General features: G+C 38.3%; 1 protein-coding gene across 5 annotated transcripts; it reads left to right on the forward strand.

Annotated features, from left to right (window-relative positions):
- Nucleotides 1–4,202: 4,202 nt before the first annotated feature.
- arfip2b (ADP-ribosylation factor interacting protein 2b) lies at nucleotides 4,203–20,171 on the forward strand. Of its 5 annotated transcripts, none has more exons than XM_040033236.1 (10): nucleotides 4,203–4,515; nucleotides 7,504–7,614; nucleotides 10,721–10,753; nucleotides 12,372–12,480; nucleotides 13,453–13,509; nucleotides 15,597–15,712; nucleotides 15,848–16,069; nucleotides 16,206–16,363; nucleotides 17,073–17,247; nucleotides 17,365–20,171. In XM_040033236.1, exons 2-10 carry the CDS (start codon nucleotides 7,516–7,518, stop codon nucleotides 17,518–17,520), a joined length of 1,125 nt encoding a protein of 374 aa, XP_039889170.1. In that variant the 5' UTR covers nucleotides 4,203–4,515; nucleotides 7,504–7,515; the 3' UTR covers nucleotides 17,521–20,171. The 5 variants fall into 5 exon arrangements, with proteins under 5 accessions (XP_039889170.1, XP_039889173.1, XP_039889169.1 ...); XM_040033235.1 differs by having other exon boundaries at nucleotides 4,204–4,515; nucleotides 10,721–10,777; XM_040033239.1 differs by lacking the exon at nucleotides 10,721–10,753.
- Nucleotides 20,172–20,329: the final 158 nt, after the last annotated feature.

Raw genomic sequence — 20,329 nt, forward strand, 5'->3', positions numbered from 1 at the left:
GAAACTGTGGCTTTAATTTGTACGGGCTCACCCAAGATTGGACAAGGAAATTTTTCCACCACCTTACTGAAGGTAAGCGAAATAAGGCAGGTCTGAAGGTAAAAGGGGGTCCAACCCAGTATTAGCAAGGTACCATAATAAAGTGGCCAATGTGTGTGTTATTTTTCGCATAAAAATCAGCTGAATTATGGCCCTTGATTTAAAGTTAAGGTGGTACAGCTTTGCAATGAAGAGGACGTCCAACATAAGCTTTTGGGAAAGCAATTTTTGTCAACAGCACACTTTTTTTATTCCAAATTACCATCCAGTTTTGGGATAAATTTAAATTAAATTAGAATTTAAAGAAGGCTTCTCTATAATTGTGAACATGAAAGTGAGTGCATAAATACCTTTCTGTACATTTTAGTGTACGAGATAGTGATTCACGTTTCATTTCACTAGTTGTCCCCCAGAAACAGCACACGCTTGTTTTCACATTTCTTTAAAGATCATCATTTATAAAAATGTTTTCATACTTGACTGCCTCTCAGATATCATCTCCCAGGTATTTATCATTTTATCTGTCTCCCCTGTGTTAAACCGCCTCAATGAAATAAATAAAGATTCACTGCACAATCATAACTATAAAAAATTGATGGTATCCGGCCAATCGCTGGTGGGACCACGGCGGGTGTAGGCTATAATCTGGGTGGACAGCACTGTGCACACACATTTGCAGTAGCAGCAGCTGTAGCTAATTATGGCGTATGTGATTATACTGTTAACATGTCTGCAAGCTGTAAAACACTTTCATTGCTTTAAAAGAAGAGGACAAGCTTCCACGTGTCCAGTCAAGCAGGCAGTGACAGAGACTGGTATCAACAAACAAACAAATAAAAGAGGAGAAGAAAACAACAACACTTTTTAAAAAAAGAACAAGGAAAATCCCATATGAACAGCTGGAAAACTCATAGTGTATCCCAGCACACTTGCATTAGTAAAATGTTCCAATATGATATTTCACACCCCCTTCCAAAAAAGCCTGAAAGAGTTTCTTTTGGCTTCGCACTGCTTTCAACTTCCCTTCTGTTCATGAATAAAACACTCACTTTTTCCCTTTATTTTCACTTCCCAGCTCTTTCCTCAGAATATGAATGACTGCAGGAGCCGTTTGAAACTCCTCAGCCCATCACTAATCACAGGGCTTTCATTCATAACCTACACATACTGTACAGTCACATCAAGAATATGCTGTGTCTGTGTTATGCTCGCACATTTACTTCTTTCTGTCATCAAATTTCAGTGAGAGGCTCAATCACACGCTAATGATCAGCGGGTTCCTGCAAGGGAGTGGAGTGGGCTGAGTATTAATGTGCTCAAAGGCACACATGAATTACTGGAGCACTTTTTTACTGCTGTTCACCTTCTGTGAAACAACTATTAATGCACCGCTGAGTCACCAGTATGTCTTTACATATTCACTATTATATTATAGATTTGATTTACTTTATAAAAACAAACAAACAAAATAAAAGCTTATCAATATTGTGAAATATATGATTATTGTTATTATGAGTACTATATATCATTTTACACTATAAAATAGGAAAAGACACAAACAGCAGTGGCCCACAAGAGTTTCCTCGTCATTCAAATCACATACTAAAGCACACCCACAGAGGGCAGAGTTGTTACTTAACACAGAGGCTGAAATTTGGACGTTAAACCAACACAAAGAAGAGGACCACACAAATGAGATGGTCCTAAAACTCACTAAAGAGCGGTCGACGGGGCGATCGTGGCTCAAGAGTTGGCAGTTCGTCTTGGAAGGTTGCCGGTTTGAGCCCTGGCTTGGACAGTCTCGGTCGTTGTGTTCTTGGGCAAGACACTTCACCTACCGCCTAGTGGTGATGGCCAGAGGGGCCGATGGCACGATATGGCAGCCTCGCCTCTGTCAGCCTGCCCCAGGGCAGCTGTGGCTACAACTGTAGCTTGCCTCCACCAGTGTGTGAATGTGAGAGTGAATGAATAGTGGCATTGTAAAAAGCGCTTTAGGGTCTCAAAAAGCGCTATATAAATGCAATCCGTTATTATTATTATTATTATTATAAAGATCTGTGAAATTAAAGACCAATGAAAGAAACCACAGATAACCCATCTCCAAAACAGCTGTGATCCTGTGTAAAATGACCCAATTTTTGAAGCGGTGGCTAGCACTGTTGTCTTACAGTAAGAAGGACCCGGGTTTAAATCTTTCTGGATACTCTGGCTTCTTTAAAAATCACTTATAAGCCAATAATGTCAGTGTACAGTAATAATGATGTATGCTAAAGTGTGTAGAACATGTTGTTGTTGTTTTTTGCATATTTCCATTAAACTGACTGTAGTGTGGAAAACCCTTTTTTCATTTTACAATTGAGTAAAGTGTTGTGCAAAAGTCTTGAGCTACCCTTCAAGTCTTTATATCTTCCTAGAAAAATGAGAATCCAGCAATTTATCGAAACATGTAGAGTATTTCATGCATGATTACACAAGGGGAAAAACAGAGGCGGAACAATTCTAACAAACTTGAAAGTCAAATGCTGGCATGACCACCTTTATTCCTCAGCACAGCCTGAACTCTCTTAGCCAAGCTTTCTTGTCGTTTCTATTAGTAGTCTTCATGAACAGTTAACCAGGTTTTTTGAAGGATATTCAAAGCTCTTATTTGGATGTTGGTTGCATTTCATTCTGTTCTCTGTCAACATTATTTCACACTGCTTCGACATTAAGAGGTCTGGGCTCTGGGGAGCCTAATACACGACTGATTGTCAGTGTGTTTGGGATCATTGTCATACTGAAAAATGAAGCTGTTGACAATCAGATGCTTTAATATGGTATTGCATGGTAGAGCAAAACCTGACGACACTTTCTGCATTCATAATTCTTCAGTTTTGACAAGATCTCCAATACTACAGGATCAAATGCAGCCCTAAACCATGTCACAGCCTCCATAGTCAGATGGCTGTAAAAACTGCTGTCTTACATTAGTGGCTGTCCAATTCATATACAATTTGACAGACATGCCTTTTCTCTTCCTTAAGAATAGCTTCCTGACACCCACCCTTCCATTGATGAGACTTCAACAAACTTTAGATGGATCAACTGATGGGCCAGATGCATCCCCCAGGTTCTGTTTCAGGTCCTCTTTCTTCTCATAATTTTTAAGGGTGTGACTTTCTGATACTGTTCATTTACTGTACATTTTATTTAGGTTTTTAGTCCTGTCACTTCTTCTCTAGTCTGCCAATTGTCCAGTTTTCTCAATTTCTAAGGACATTATGCCAAGACATGCCATATTTTCAGGTAATAGCTTTTTGTAAATCACCTGGATGGTGCAAAAATGTTCAGGTAAAAGGACTGGACTGAAAATAAATGAAAAAGCAGCCAATGTCCATAGAAAAACTTTGAAAGACCTGCAGAAAAGCTGGAGAACTACCGCTCAAGATCACTTATAAAATGCAAGAAAGTCTGGTTCATTGAAAATACAAAGAAATGAGGGGAGAGTCAAGACTTTTGTACATTACTGCATTGCAGCCACAGCGGGGCAGGGTTTCTTAGACTAAAGAAACCTGCCCCACATTTCCATTCACAGGGGTCATACGCTTTTCTTGGGGCAGTTAAAAGAACAAAAATCTATGAGGTCACTGAACAAACACCTACATGAGTTTAATGTTCAGCAACCAAGAGTTTTCTGACACGTTCACGTACGCCCTGTCAAGATGCTCCCAAAGATGGGCCGTATTGAGGGCGAAGACACAAAAAACTAAGAAGTCTCACTCAGTTCGAATTTCCTGTAGGATTCAGAGTAGGACTTATCCAGTGGCGTTTTCATTTTTCTTTCTTTAAATTTTAAAAAAAAAAAAAAAAATCAGTTTATCAACTCAGTTTTAAACTAATGGACACTCATGATCAACCAAAGTAATTAATTATCATACTTTGTAGTCATTTGTTAATTAGTGCGCTTTCAGTTGTAACATTTATTTCTCAGTACATGAAACAAATATGTGAAGGCAACTCATTTCGTGTATATGATATTTTCATATAAAAAAAGCAGGTATTTATATAATTATTTAGAAACATATATACATGTTTTAAATGTATTATAATAATTTTATTGTGGCAGTAAGCCGGGAAAGCGCCATTTGTAACGAGTGACCCGCCTGTTTGTAGACGATCTTTGGCTCGCAGTGTGTCTGCGAAATGAAATCCACGGTGTCGTCAGATCCGTAAAACGTTCCCCCTCTGGCTTCATTAAACAGAAGATATTGGGGAAAAAAAGCTCAAAGACAAGAGCAGTAAGAACCAGACTTTTTCTCGCAATGTCACTGAAACATCCTTAAAGAAGAGTATTGTGTCGTTGCCCACGGACTGAGCACGGACACAGCAGCCTCCTCCGAGCCGCGCGTGAGCTGGGATGCACTGCCGCTAGCCTGCTATTAGCTTACGCGTTAGCTTTCTGAGCAGCTCTGTTTTTACGACGGGACCAAGCAGACCGTAAGTCAAGCTGTTTGAGAACTGCCACGTTGCCTTTCTGTCATATATTGTTTATTTATTTATTAATTTATTTTAATTTCTGCGTCTCTGAACCAGGGTTTGCACGTTGAGCTTGCAGATTTGTTTACCATTTCTCCAGCTTTTTCTCAACAGCTGCATATGTGAACTGGAAGCGGGCCTTCTTTTCACACAAAAATGCATTTCTGCCTTAGTTCAGCAGATTTTTGTCAAATGGGCCCTCCATCACTGCGTTGTTCGCCCGAACTCACCGGCGACCTGAATATAGCGTTACCTGAGAAAACTGTACACCTGTGCTGGCGCACCTGTTAGGCTCGTATTTACTACTGCATCCGGGTTTCAGTACAGCCCCAGCCTGTTCTGCAGTATTTGCCTTAATATTTTTTTAAGCATTACGAACTCTTAAATTTGCCATTGATTTAAAGTTACTTGCATCCGTCGACTTATTGTACGTCAGTGTTTATTAATAGCGTTTGCCTCTGATGCTATTTTCGAAGCTGCTAATTACGAATAATTAATGAGACGAATATATGAAATAATGTGCCGTTTGGTATTTATTTAGCCTGTCTAGGTCACTTGATTGAGAGACAAAACCTACTGAACAGTAACTGAAGAATTGTTAAACTATCCGACCCACAGTACAGTTGCAGTAAGCTGTCTTTATTGCCATGGGTGCTGTTGAACAAGAGAAACACGTTTTCTACATCTATTGTAATGTCGTAAGTCAACAGAGATGGCATGGCCAAGTGTGCATTCACAAATGGAAAAGCTCCTCAGGAGAGGCTTTAGCTAATGTAAACATGGACTACGTGTACTATACCTGCCTTCAAACAATAGGACATTAATACCAGGAAGGATCTACCAAAACCCTGCAACATACAGCAGCTGAAGTTTTAGTCTGCTAGTTAATAGCATAGTTCACAAGGACTCAAAGACTGTTTAAGTTACCAAAGTAACACAAATTTATCACAGAATTTGTAGATAAGTTACTGATATTTCTTATGACCTTTTCATTAACTTGGGTTAGACAGTGAAGCTCTGCTTCATCAGTGCATTCATTTGTTACCTGCTAGACTCTCTTAAAAGTTACTTTAGTTCCCCAAAGCCAGGGACTGAGCCGCCTCAAAAGCCTTGCGCACACTCTTCTGCTCTCAAGTTTGTCACATTCAAATGCTGTCATAATAAGAAGAATATATTACAGTGGTATTGGAAACGAGGTGAGGGACTCAGCTTTGTATACCAAGTGGGGTCATGTGTTAAACGGAGTAATTGGCTTCGAAACTCCAGTTCTAAGATCTTTTCACATTAAGAATTAACAATATATACCACAAATTACCCACACATCCATAATTATCAACCTGCCTTTTTTTCTTGTCTTCAGAAATTTATCAGCATTAGAGCAAGTTTGTTTGTTTTGTTGTTTTGTTGGGGGGAATTCTAATTATCTCGTCAGTATACATTGTAGAAACAGTGTTTTTGAAAAAGGCTTCCAAAATGCAGTTTTTGTATGTATTTTTGTATTTTATACTACACCCAGAGGAGCTGTTCGGTCATGGAAACCTAATGCCATTAAGCCCCTTTTATACAGTTTCTTTGTGCTGATGTTAATGTCAGTGGAGGTTTGAAACTGTGCAGTTGTTGAGTCGGGAGAGTGTTGGTGACGTTTACATTCTCAGCGCCTCAGCACTCGCCAACCATGCTCTCTAACTTTCCATGGAATACCACTTTTTGGATGAATTGATGTGGCTCTCAAATACTTCCACTTTGCAGTAATAATAAAACTGGCTTTAACAGTGTTATACTATTACAGTACCATACTTAAATTCAGTGAACTTTTTAGAGTGACCTATTGTTTCACTAATATTTGTAAAGGCAGTCTGCATAGCTTGATTTTTATAGGCCTTAGCAACTAGATGGAAAGAATTTGAATTCAGTGAGGCTGTGTTTTTCAAATCTTTTGCTTATGTAGTGTCTGAAAAAAAGCCCTACTGATACAAGTTTGATTTCCATTTTCACTGTCTAATATGAACTCAATCGCTGACTTCACAGGTAAACCTCTGAAAGTGCTGGGAGAATTAGGTCTGGGCATTGTCCAAAGTTGCACACATGTAGCAAACAGTAAGAAATTTGGTGTATCAGATGCTACTTGAATTTGGTTTTGGCTACATGTGGTGCCTGGGTATAGCATGCCTGAAGGTGGACATGTGACACCCACTCACTCACTGTGTATTGTTTGGACAATTACCTGCTTTGTTCTTATATGGTCTCAGTCAGATTAGCCTATTAAACAGGTTAAAGACAATTGAATACCCTGCTTGACTAATTTGGGCACGTGTGTTTGCCAATACAGCTCCATCAGGTTATATCTGGAAAAGTTTTTGTGGAAAAATGTCAATATTATAGGCATTAGCTTTAGCATTTAGCTTTGTGCATTAAACGGAACTGTGGCACTCATTAGTGAATTTATTATTACTGTCAAATATGATGTCCATATTACTGCGTGTTTATCTTTTTGGGTTTTAAATGAATGTGTGGCAGGCTGCATCAGTTTGAGCCATTAAAATGACTGGAGCGTTGTGATGTAAACATTTTGCTGTTTCCCTTCACTTTGGGTTTTTAGGGAGTGGATACTGGTCACACAGAGTCGTGTAATTGAGCTTTAGAACAGAGTGGCCACTTAACCGAAGCGGCTCATTGTACTGTCTGCATCTGTGTGTAGTAGGGGGGTCTTTCATAGGTGTGTTGTTTTTATCCCGAGCGGTAGCCTTGCTCTTTGAAAACCACCTCCTCGCTTGTTTGTGGTAATTATAATCCCATCTGCTTAATGGTTGGGCTGTTTAGACTAAGCTCTTTTGGTCTCTTCCCTTCAAAGCGGCACAGTTTTTCTATCTCTGCCACTTTTAATTTATTTACACATGGTAGTTTTTAGTTTACACACTTTGTCTCGCTCTCTCTTTCTCTCTCTCACAGGCATAGTGCATTATGACAGACAGCATTATGAATAAAGCTGCCACAATGGAGATTCCTATCAACAGTAACGGTGACACAGGGACACTAACAGAAGACGACAGCCTTGAACAGGTAGGTCGGGCTGCCGTATCAGTTCAGTCTCTTGTGTGTAACACTTGTAGAAAAACCCTTTTTGGTTTTTTGTGAAACAACAAACTGTCAGCAAAACCTAAATTTGTATTTTCAAATCAGATAGCTGCCAACAGAGTACGCATGAAACAGAGCTGTTTATCTTTTTATTTGTTGTAAAGAATACATTAATTATCTTTTTTTGTGTTTCTATTTCTTTGTAAACAGTTTATGGTGTATTATAAATCTAAAAGGACTTTTCTGTCTTTTGCCAGGCGCTCACATTATTTTGTGCTTCAATTTTTATCCAAAAGAATGAAACAAAGGAAAAGCATCGATGTTTCAGCCAGTGGTGTATCTTTCAAATTAGAGCCTGTAGGGAAAATTGAACCTAGATACTTTAGCCTTTTGATTACATCAGGTTTGATTATGTGTTGTTAATGGTGGTTGGCTCAGTAATATTAAAAATGTGTACTTTTTTTGAGTTTGAAGTTTGAATTTGACATAGTGGATGTTTTTCTTAGCTGCTACAAGATTAGCCTCTTATGCTTGTTCCTTTTCACATCATTCACAGCAAAGTGTGAATAAGTACAAGCTGTATGGACAGTACAGTTTAGATAATGTTATTATTAACAACTGTGAGCCTTGAGTGCTTTAGTATACGAACTAGTGACCTACTGTGTATTTACCTTTTTCCTTTATTTGACTTAATTCACTGAATGGTCACTCACAGGCAGGATCCAGATCTTACAGTAATTTTAAATGAAGTTAGTTTTCTGCACAGGTTTATCTGTTGTTTGACGCGTTGCCAACTACACAATATCACAAAGCCTTGTGTTATGTAGCTTGCATACCAAGAACTGTAGAAAGAGCTTCCATGGGGAAATCAGGTGTTGGAGACCAGCTGTTTCCCTGAGAACAGCTGTTCCCACTAACATATAAAGGGATGTATATAAATATATATCAATCAATCAATCTCTGATGCACTATATGTCTATATTGATCTCAAGTGTTGGATTCTCACACATTTTTCCCCAGGTGAGAACTGCTTCAGAATGGGGGAGGGGAAAACACTTTAAATGGACAAGACAATATGAGATTTGGATTAAGTAAAGTAGTAGTGGATTCTCTGAGAGATATTGGGAACAGGTTGTTAGCTGTCTTCGATCTCAAGGCACACCTTGTTGGGCAAACAGACTGAAGATCCTGCCGGAAACACTGGCAGGGAACTGCATTAGGGTATTTGCTTACCAAACTATGTGCTCAGCTCACACGTAGTAAAAGAACAACCTTCCTTGTCGGAAAGCTTACAGTGTGTTGCGTGTGTTCAACCATTTGGTGTGACTACCTCAGTTTAATATGTTTATGTATGAGAAGTGTTCGGCTGCACTGTTTTGTATTGGATATTAACCAGTTGTCATAGCAACTCTGCAATTAATCTGAAACTGGCGATGCTTTGTCCTTGGTTGAAAGCCCTGTGAAATCAGATTGATATCTGCTGCGCAGCACTTGATTTAAAGCTGCACAAGTCTGTTATTTCTCACATGGGATGAAGACTGGCAGGTAAAGAAAAAGCAGGTCCAGTTTCAGATGTTGCAACATCATGTGCATGACAGAAAAAGGATGGTGACTGGCAGCTTGACGTGACAGAGACATCACTGACTGCCAGCAACGTCTTGGCAGCAAAGGCTCTCTGGTGTCTCTCCAGATAACAGCATTTTAAGATGCTTGTACCATCATACACAGTTTCTCACAGGTGGTTACTTGTGCAAATAAATCTTTATTTATATAAATATCCCATGGGTAGTTGTAAAGTTATATCTTTTCATGCTTTGGCTTGACTTGTGGTAGTTTTCCTGCAAAGGAATTGAACCTGTACAAACAAAGTGTCAAGGGAGGGATCGGTGTTTGCGTCAGCTTTCTCCCACATTAAACAGATGTCATAACACAAGGCAGAGCTGTAAGGAAGAGTTACAAGGACTGAATGATGATAAAGCATAGCTAAAACAGACTTTTGGTTAAAATGTATTTGCGTAGATATAATGCCCCCCCCCCCTTTTCTTTTTTTTTTTAAAGGTCTTGGTATTTAATTGTTTGTTTGTTTTTAAGCCATTAAAATTTTTGTTTAGAACAGTAGAAAAACAAGAAAATGTTGATTTTTACCTGTCAAGTCAAATTCAAATTGTGTTCAGTTTTTAAATGGTGTTCAGATTATAGGAAGTCCTGCTAATTCAAGCAGCCACGTGGAGCTACAGGTGCTCTTAACCTGTCTGGCATCTTTTTCCAGTTTGGGCCAGAGGTAAAGCAGATGTTTCCATAGAAAACGGGACATTGCCTTGACTAGACTGTTGAGGCTATGTGGCCACTGATCACTGTTATGCTTATTAAAGATAAGAGGTTTTATGAACTACTAACACAGGTTGGCTAAACCAATTGGTCGGCCTTTGCGGGATGGTCTAGACCGGCAACTATTATTATATTGAACTCTGTTTGGCTTGAAGGTGACACATTATTTTGGCACGTTTGTTTCAGTTAAAGTATTGTTGGGGAATTTTTTTCCACTTGTCAGAGTTGTGAAATCTGGAGTTGGGGCACTAAAACTTTGCTTGTATGGATTTATTTTTGTGTCTACATTCAGTCCCTTTTAATATTTTTTTCCCCTCCCTTCTTAATGTTGTCACTTTTAATGTCCATGTCTTGTATGAATAGCTTAATTTTTACAGTGTTGTGTTAGTCTGTATTTTCTTTTTTCCAGACAGTGACAGTGAATATTATAAGCACCTATGGCATCACATTGGAGATCGAATGCAAACATGTTCACCATGTAGACTAGACTCTTGAAATTATCACATAATCTAGTCTAATGATGCAACCTGACAAGCTGTGATATAAGTCATCACTGCTCTCCATCCTGCATCACTGCTGTCTGTGGACATTGCAATGGTTTTTCTGAGATTTCGTTTGCATCCTCCTATCTTGTTTCATATTTCAGTCATGGATTTTTTCCTTTTTGTCTCCTTTTCTGTTTGTTTCTTTTTCTGTTGTTGTTCTTGTTGTGTTTGTCAACCCACCCCCCCCCCCCCACTCCCCCTCCTCCATCTCTGTGCAGGCTGCAAAGCTGCAGTGGAGCTTAGATGAGAAGGTAGGGAGCTCCAGAGGCACCAGGGTGAGCAGGCCATTTGTGCATTTGCGTGTATGTTGTAGTATGGTGTGTAGTACTGCTCAGTGGTTTGACTTCAAGGGGAATTAAATTGCCTTGCATCGCTGCACTGGTTTGTTTCACAAAATGTCAGATATTTGATCTTTAATTCAAACCACTGTGCAGCTTGCCTGGTAAACTTACTCCTACTAACTGTAGCTAGAAAGAGTCTCCAAAGACTGACATGTTTCGTGGGATATCCGTCAATTTGAGATGTTATGCTCCATTTGATTATTAGATGCAAAGATGTCTAGTGTGTGTCGTTTTCGGTTGCCTAAGGTAGCCCAGATAGAGTGTGTATGTGTGTGTGTGAGTGTGTGAGATGCCTAAATTTTTAGTGGGTGATGGTTAACAAAACAAGATTGTTCTGTTTTATACTAATGGTCTTTATTGTCATACTAATGCTGTGTTGTTGATGTGATTTTGCTTTACTTGTTTTGATGTGTAAGTCGGTGTTTATTACAAAAAAAAAGAAGAAATATTTAATTCTGCAGGTCTGACTACAAGATGAGTCTTAAAAACCAGATAATGCCCTGAAGCAAAGCTTTCAGGACATTAAAGATGGGTCAAATCAAAGCAGTTGTAATTTTTTTTTCTGACTCCAAGGTTGTATCGCATATGTTATGTGTTTGTTTACAAAGCGGAAATAGCCATTCCCCTTGCAGGGCGTTATTCTGTAATTTCCTTATCACATACTGTGTAGTCTAAGCATGAGCATTTGAAAATGTGGGCTCCTTTGTTCTTTTTTTTTTTTTTTTTTTTTTTTTTTTTCTTTTTAATGGTCAGAAATAACAGAAAAAACAGACTTCCATTAAGTAACTCTGTTTATCTAAACTAAATGAGGCAAATGTTTAGCAACTTATCAGATGTCCATTTGTTACATCCTTTACGTTTTTAGATGATTTAACTCATAGTTAAATTACTTGATGTATGAAAAAGAGGCCTTCCTGCAGACATGAACACATTTTCAGTCTTTTTTTAAGTTCTTAGGCTCCTTTTTTTCTCGATTTTCCTTCCTTATAATCCTACATATTTTTTAAATTGCTGATACTTCAGCAGGAAGTCAAACAAAAGAGAACCGCAGCTTAAACAAAACCCGAGGGAGAGAGTGGCTCATAACCCAACTCTGCTCGTGAGCCAAAACTTCAAAGAAGCCTCTGATGGCGATTATTAGTAGAAAATTACTTATGTGTGCTTTTCCATAGATCACTGAAGTCACTGTCTGGATTAAACTCTGAGTATATTACAGCTGTGTATAGAAGTTCAAGTTTGCAGGAGATTCAGATCACTTGGATTAATTATTGACGGACATGTTAGTCATGTGTTTTCTGTTTTTTCACACGCTTTCATACAGTTTTTCCATTTTGCTTCCTAACATTCCTCACGTGGTGTTTGTCTCACTGTCAGTGGATAACCTTTTGACTGAGGCTTTAGCCTATGTTATCTTAATTTGGCTCTCAAGTCACAATCTCCTTTCTGTATATTCCTTCCCCAACCCATCCTTTTTATCCCGCCCATCCTTTTTCTTTTTTCTTTTTTTTGTTAACATTACATTTTGCAGGACCTGCAGCAGGTGATGGTATCAGGTCCCAATCTCAACGAGACTAGCATTGTATCTGGGGGCTATGGAGGAACAGCAGAGGGCATTATCCCCACCAGTTCAATCAAAGGTAGTGCTGCTTCACCCTTTGTTCCCATTACTCATTTGTGATGTTTTTTTCAGGCTCTGTACTGTCTCTGACTACCCACAAGATCATGCTGCAATTAATGTATTATTACCTACTGACTGTGCTTTAAAAGGTAGTGCCTGTTGTTACTTACTGATGTCTTTTTGCTTTGTATCACCTCTTTTTGTGCCAGCAAAACAAAGAAAGATTCATTATAGTTAAATAACATTTTACCAGCACACAACTGATGGCACCCAAATGACAAACACTGGCGACCGCCATCAGTAAATGTCATTATTCACTGATGGGCTGGTTGCAGTCTACAACACTGATAACAGGGTTTGGGTGGTGTAGCTGTGCATTTCTAATACTGATTTTATGAAAGCACATTTTTCCATACGGTGATGCTTCTACTGGAAGTGCTGTGCATCGTAAAACATGTTCTTAAAATGCAGCTAAACCTGTTTGAAAACAAACGGTAGCCTTGATAGCAAGAGTCATTTACCATCACATATGGCTGAGGAGGGGGGAAAAGCAGTCCATGATTTATTTATGTTTTTTAAGCGGTAAGGTGATGGTGCAGAGGGCTTCAGCATGAAAACTCGGGCCTCTACACTGAAACGGAAATATCACCAAGGCCGTGCAATAGCCACACTGTTTGTACTTTTGTGAAAATAGTATTTTTTTGATCCTTTGGCAACTAAAGAACCATTAAAAGAAATGACTTAATCCATGATGATGTTGTTTTTATGTATCTGATAATGGTGATCATAGATATTACTGAAGCTGGCTTATCTGTCCTTTCATCAACCTTAAAAAGATTTTTAAGAATTTGTTTTGCAATAAGAGGAGTAGAGGTTTTTGTTGTTGTTGTTGTTGTTGTTTCAAATGATGGTGCATATAAAGAAAGTTTTAGATGGAAATAGTTAAAACTTTGTTTAATAAAATAATTCTTTATCCCTCCCTCTCTCACAGGCCCTGCTGTGCACTACAATGCTGAGTTTAACAAAAGGATCCCAGTTACAGGATTAGGTGCCTTAACCTTATTGTTGTTAATAATAGAGAGCTTATTTCCAAAATACTATTTCTTAGTTAGGGTAAAGTAAGGTGATTAAAGAAGATCTCAAGTGCATTAAAAGTGCGTTTTGATTTCTTTCTGTCTTTGATTGTTCTCAGAGTGTGGCTAGCTCATTTTGGAAATATGCTCTGTGTAGAGTGTCCTTTTCTTTCTTTTTTTTAGGTGACTGGGAAATGACTTGTCTGCCCTTTTTCACCAGTTTTTCCTCTTTTTCAGTGGAAACAAGGGCATTGCACTTACCTCTGCCTGCTGCTCTTTTTGTAGACACATTGTGGCTTTTTCTATAACAGTATTTCTTTCTCATTTGTAGGTTTTGGTTTGGTTTCTCTTGTAAGGTGTGGGTGTGCACCCACTGAACCAAATCCATCTTCATGCTTATTAACTCACTCAAGGAGGTTGTTTTTTTGTAGTGTGTGTGCCATTCTTTGTCCAAGTAGCTTGAAAAGTTTTAAATGAATACTGATAAAACTCTGCGTGGGTGTAGAGGGGGTCGTGTTAATAATACAATAAAATTTGACTTGCATCCATCAAGGTCTACAAGGTCATCTTAATAATTTATTGATCAAAACAAGTGACATGTTATAATTTAGAAAGCTATTATTCTTACAAGTATCTTGTGTATTGTCAACACTAAGTATCATGTCACATTTGACCTCTGACCTTTCCTTCAAGGTCAAAAGATTGATCTGAAGTGATAATAATATAATAATACGTATTAAAATTATTTTTCTTACTTCCATTATTTGCCTTTAAACATATAGGCATATAGTGAATGATATATGGGGATTGTGTCACGGTACTATAGACTTCTGACCTCTCTAAGGTCAAATAAGGTAAAACTTTCTTAAAATTTGTTATCCTAATCTGTTTATATTGGGAATGTTTAGGAAATTATACTGATGTGTGTAATCCATGCAAACATCTGTCATGCTACCCTAATATGAATCTTACTGTACTATGAACATCTTCAAGTATGTTTTAAAAGACCAAAGAAAACTAAATGAATATACACAAACTACAACCCTATTCCCATGAAAGTAAATACTGCCCCGAGAGTGAGCTCCCTTGGCTTGAGCTTTTTACATTTTACATTCTGTTAGTTTTTCCCATCTGCTGTTATTTAGTAAAAGCTTTAACCAGTCCGCTCCACACACAGCATCCTAGCAGTTAGTGTGACTGCAATTCAAACTCATTCTGGTGATCATTGCTCATTTCTCTGCATTGTTCACTGACTGTCATGTACTTAATGTTGCCTGTTCATCTTTGTACTTTTCTATTTTTGTGCTCCACCTTCTTTTTGCAATTCCCTCCTACATGCATGATTCTTATCCCTTTCTCCCTTTGTTTATCTTGTGGTCTTGTTTGCATCTCCCTGCATTTTCCCACATCTTCCTCGTATCTCATTATTATTCTACTTTTGACATTTTGTTAACGACTGTTTAAAACATAAATATCGAATTACCCAAAATATTCCCTTAATTAGTAAAAACATGTAAATTCCACTCCCACTCCTTACCATAATGAATGCTCACTGAAAATCATTCTGTCGTCCAAACACCCATTTAACGTCATAGAGCTGCGTATGAAGGCCAGGCAAAGTAGCAGTCCTGCCATCTGTCCAATCAAGGTACTGAGGAGGGAAAAATGATGTTCGCAGCCTCTACGTTGATTAATTAGATTGCCAATATAACAGTGTGAATATTGCAGTATTTCTTTAATCAGCTTCATAAAAAGGATTTGGTGTCTTCCAAAAAAATCTTGTTTTTCTGTTCTGCCAGTATTTCTATCCAGTTTAGTTTTAGTATTTTCCTGCTCTGTAGTCACTCATTAACGCTCTCTGATTTATGTTTAAGGGTTGGCCGTGGCTTACAGAATAACAGATGTTAAACAATCCTCAGTCTAAACTTTCTTAGATCCTGGACACTTTCAGTGGTTAAAAAATCCAGTTTCATCTGATTTTGTATGGGGTAATTTTGCTGTCCAAGAAGGTTTTGCTTGTGTTCATGTGTTTGTGTTACTATATTTGGGTGTTCCACCTCAGGTTCCAACATGCACCACAGCAGCAGCAGCTCATCAATGACGGCAGAGGAAACGACCCGCGGTGTGGCTGTGGAAAAGCTAGAAACAGTGAAGAAATGGGGTCTGAATACTTACAAGGTATCTGAGATTTTGTTATATTGACTGAGTAGAACTGTGATTAGAGAATAGCGTTATTGTAAAATGGTCATTTTTCAAATTTTAATTTATTTTTGTGTAACTCATGTCTCTTTGTTCCTTCCCACCGTGTCATAGTGTACAAAGCAAATGATCTCAGAGCGTTTCGGTCGGGGTTCCCGGACCGTGGACCTGGAGCTGGAGGCTCAGATTGAGGTGCTGAGAGACACTAAACGGAAATACGAGAATGTGCTACGACTGGCCAGAGCTCTGACCAACCATTTCTACAACATGGTGCAGACACAGCATGCGCTTGGCGACACTTTTGCTGACCTCAGTCAGAAATCTCCCGAGCTTCGGGTGAGATGTCACTTTGTATTTTAACTGTTTGTGGCTTTGTTGGTGAGCCACACTGATGCCAGTATGATTATTAGGTTTATTTTAGCCATTTAAAAACTTCTGGTTTTTGTTTTTTGTTTTTTTTTTTTGCTTACAGGATGAATTCGGTTACAATGCAGAGACTCAGAAGTTGCTGTGTAAGAACGGAGAGACTTTACTTGGTGCCATTAACTTCTTTGTGTCCAGCATCAATACGTTAGTCAACAAGACCATGGAGGACACCCTGATGACTATCAAGATGTATGAAAATGCAAGGTTAGTACATGGAGTACATAATTAAATCAGGGGCCTTAGCATTATTCTAAATGGATAATTGTGTTTCATACCTGCTCTTTGCGTAAATCTGAAGCTGCTTGCTAACAAATTTACTATATCCACTTAAAAGATGGCAATAATGTCAGTAATGATGCATTCGGTGTGCTTCTACTGCCCTCCAGTGGCCAATTTGATCTGTTAAAATAGTTTAATATAAAATATCTAAACTTTTATTTAATATATAATGTAAACAGTAATATTTTCAACTAGATAAATTATGAATGTATTTATTAATGTGAAGAAATACACAATTGGTTTAAGCAAGATTGGATGCAAACTGCATTTTGGCTGGTTGAATAAACCTCATCCCTGAGCAACTCTTAATTTAATGGTTGTGTCAAAATCGCCCATTAGCTGTGACCAGACCAACAGTTAGAGCTTCGAGTCAATAGATCATTCGAATCATTAGGAAATATTTCTGAATGACCAGCTAAGGGGCAGAGTTGGCATATTATATATGAAACTGACAGATGAGAGAAATAACTTTTTTGATTTGTAGCTCTGAAAGAGAAACTGTTATTTTTTTATCTCCAAGGACCTCGCTAAAAACTTCTATTTTAATTTTATTTATGGTGAAATTTTAAAACGAAGCATTATTTTGTCAAGATTGTTGCACTGTATCATCTCTTCTCCTTTTGTGTACTTTTAGACTAGAGTATGATGCCTACCGGTCAGACCTTGAGGAACTGAGTATGGGTCCAAGAGATGCTGTAGCCATGGCCCGTATAGAAGCTGCTCAGCAACAGTACCAAGTCCAAAAGGACAAGTACGAACGTCTTCGCTCAGATGTTGCCATTAAGCTCAAGTTTCTGGAGGAGAATAAGGTTAGAAGCATAATTACGTCATCATGAACAAAAAAAACATCTTTATCCAGGTTTAATTTAAGTTCTGTCATTCATGATGTGCACAGACTAAATCCCTAACTCTCTGGTGTCTTTCAGGTGAAGGTGATGCATAAGCAGCTCCTTCTCTTCCATAATGCCATATCAGCATACTTTGCTGGCAACCAGCAGCAGCTTGAGCAAACGCTGAAGCAGTTCAATGTAAAGTTGAAGCCCCCAGGGGCTGACAAGCCCTCCTGGTTAGAAGAGCAATGAGAGGCCCTCGCTGGACCTCCTGTAGCTTCCTTCTCAGCCAACAACTCCACCTGTTACCTGTTGAAACCCCCAATTTAACAGAGGACCACTACAGAGAGAAACAAAGAAATAACTGGTTGGATGAAGATTCAAGATGAATGCATGGCAGGATGTTTGGACGGATGAATAACAGGGTATTAGTTGTGAATGAGCTAAGTGCAGCAGGAAACCAAGTGGCCAGTTTCATGAAGAGTCAGAGGGCTTTTAGTGCCTCTTTTCCCAATTTCCTTTTTTTCACTTTAACCTCTCTTTGTGCTTTGTTCCCTGAAAATCCTTTAACCGTTCCCTTCCCTCTCTTATACTTGACTCAATCCCAATCTATCTCAACACTTTTTTGCTGTGTGAACTTGTTAGTCATGTTTATGGCCATCATTGTATTCCTCAAGTGCTCCCAGTTCTTAACTTAAACCACACACACACACACACACACACACACACACACACACACACAGAGATATCAGTAAACATCACTTCAAAACTCCCAGACCTTATCTCTCTCCTAGTGTGCCTCGTTATATATGAGCTGATCAGTTAAAAGAAAGCATGGCCTGAAGGAAGAAAGACAAGTTCATAAAAAAAAGGATTTCCATCCACACATGAAAGGGTTTTTACACGGTTCACTGGAATCTTCAAACTATCAAATCAATGTACATTTCAAATTTAAGTACTGTTTTATTTTTCAAATACATACGTGATTGTTTGTAGCACAAGAAAAAAAAAAAAAACCCACAATGTTGTGTTTAGCCATTTGGTTAATTTGGCATCTGATCTCCTTTTTTTTCTTAATTATTTTCCATCTGTTCAGCTGTACTGTATGTCTCGTGTTTAAAGTGAAGGAAGGTCTGCTGTTTGGGACAATATGTGCTGGTCTTCTGGATTACAAGCACCGCAGTGCTCGGTCTGTAATTTTTACTCATAACATGAAAATCCTTTGACTTTGAATCTTATATGCAACAATCGTTGACGATTCCACAGCTTTCCAAAGTCATACTGGTTCAAGTCTTTACTAATTTTATTTTATTTTCCCAAAGAGAAGAGATAGGCCTGTTTGTTGAATGACAGGACTTAATATGTTTACATTGGTTAATCCTGGAGCATCCCTGTGAGAGATGGGTATTTCAAGCAAACTTGACTGGATTCACTTAACCGGAAATAATAAATTTCACTCTCTTTTACATTTGCACATGGTACATTAATATGTGCATTTTTGATTTTTATTTTATCTTTTTAACGTTAAAAAGGGCATGTTATTGGGTCATATCATTCAGTCCTCCTGAAGCAGAACACATTCGTCTATAGTTACCTTTCTTCATACTGAAGATTACTGTAGCTGTCTGATATAACTCATACTAATATTTAAACCTCTTGTGATTAGTGGTTGGGGTTGGATGTAATAACACTAATGATCCATCTGTGTTTTCTTAATGTAAACATTGTTATAGTAGTAAACAATCATCAGTCGTTGACAATTAAAATATAGCACATGTTGAACTTTTAATCATCACTGTATCACGTTTATTATACTTTGAATTCAATGTGTTGTACACAAAATTATCCAGTTTAAGACATTTTGCAGACGACATGCTGAAATGAATTCCTTTACCAAACCAAATCTGTAATTGAGCTACTCAAAACAACCTCTAAATTTAGAAAGTGATGTGGCAAACCTCTGTCAACTTGAAGGGAGAACCTAATGTAGTGAATGTTTAACCATGCTGCATTTAACTCATTGTTGCCTCTAGTGACAGATGGGAGTGCTCCACGAAACCTCCATCAGTTAATGGGTGACTTCTCTAGCTTCTTGTCCCTGCATTTGCATGACAGACAGCAAAGTATAGGTGCAGATATGTGCGCTCTCACTGATGTTGTGCTCTTTGCCTTCTGCGCGCTAGCTCGCATGGACTACGTCTGTTGATTTCAATTTTGGAAACGACTGAAGCAAAATCCACAACATTTCACTTTAAATGTGTACTCGTAAAGACAGCTTAGAAAAGCAAATGGCGAAATTCTAAAGTTTGTTTGGCTTCTGGTTTTTTTTTGTTTTTTGTTTTTTTTCCCCCTGAATTTTATGAGTTTTGGCTAAAGAAGTCGTTCAGCATGACCCTGGCCTTTCTCGTGGCTAAAACTGCAGTTTCACTGGCCAGCTGCTGGTCTGTTTGACCATCACGAAGCAATATTAACAAGATGTGACTCCTCTTTTCCAAAAGCTGTCCTTTTGATATTCCTAACCCTTACACCAGACTGAATGGCAATAGGATTTGGTTTTGTTTCACTGTGGTAAATCCTCCCCTAAGTTTGGGGAAAAAACACCAACTGTGTGAAAAGTGAAAAACATTTGAAGTAACTTTTACTAGCAGCCTCGCTAGTCCTCTAGATTGTTGTCGAGAAAGATCAAGATTTATAAAATGAGATGTTTTATTTGTGTACAATCAATGTTTTCTAGGCTGAGCTGGTGTATTGTACTGTATGGATGATTGCAGACAAAATATTTATGATGATAAATGAAGTGGTGTCATGGATTGATGTGATATTTTGCCTTCATTCCTCACTCACACCTGAACAGTCCTACCCCACCCCAAGGGAACTGAAATTAAAAGTACACATTTTCAAAAGCTTTGTCTTCATTTTATTCTGTTTTGTGTTGCACTAAGAGTGTGTGTGCATTTGTTTACTTCCTGAAAGTAGATGAAGAAGTAACTCTGGAATCGGCTGAATAAACTTTAGTCTTATAATTAACCAGGTATTCAGGAAGTACCTTAACCATCATTTG

Source organism: Simochromis diagramma, unplaced genomic scaffold (assembly GCF_900408965.1).
Source record: "Simochromis diagramma unplaced genomic scaffold, fSimDia1.1 OVJJ01000216.1, whole genome shotgun sequence".
Classification (NCBI taxonomy): Eukaryota; Metazoa; Chordata; class Actinopteri; order Cichliformes; family Cichlidae; genus Simochromis; species Simochromis diagramma.

Coding starts and splice junctions, on each gene's coding strand:
- arfip2b (XM_040033235.1), top strand. CDS start 7,516: ATGACAGACAGCATTATGAATAAAGCTGCCACAATGGAGATTCCTATC. Junction 7,615..10,720: donor AAGACGACAGCCTTGAACAG/GTAGGTCGGGCT, acceptor ATCTCTGTGCAG/GCTGCAAAGCTGCAGTGGAG. Junction 15,713..15,847: donor GGGGTCTGAATACTTACAAG/GTATCTGAGATT, acceptor ACCGTGTCATAG/TGTACAAAGCAAATGATCTC.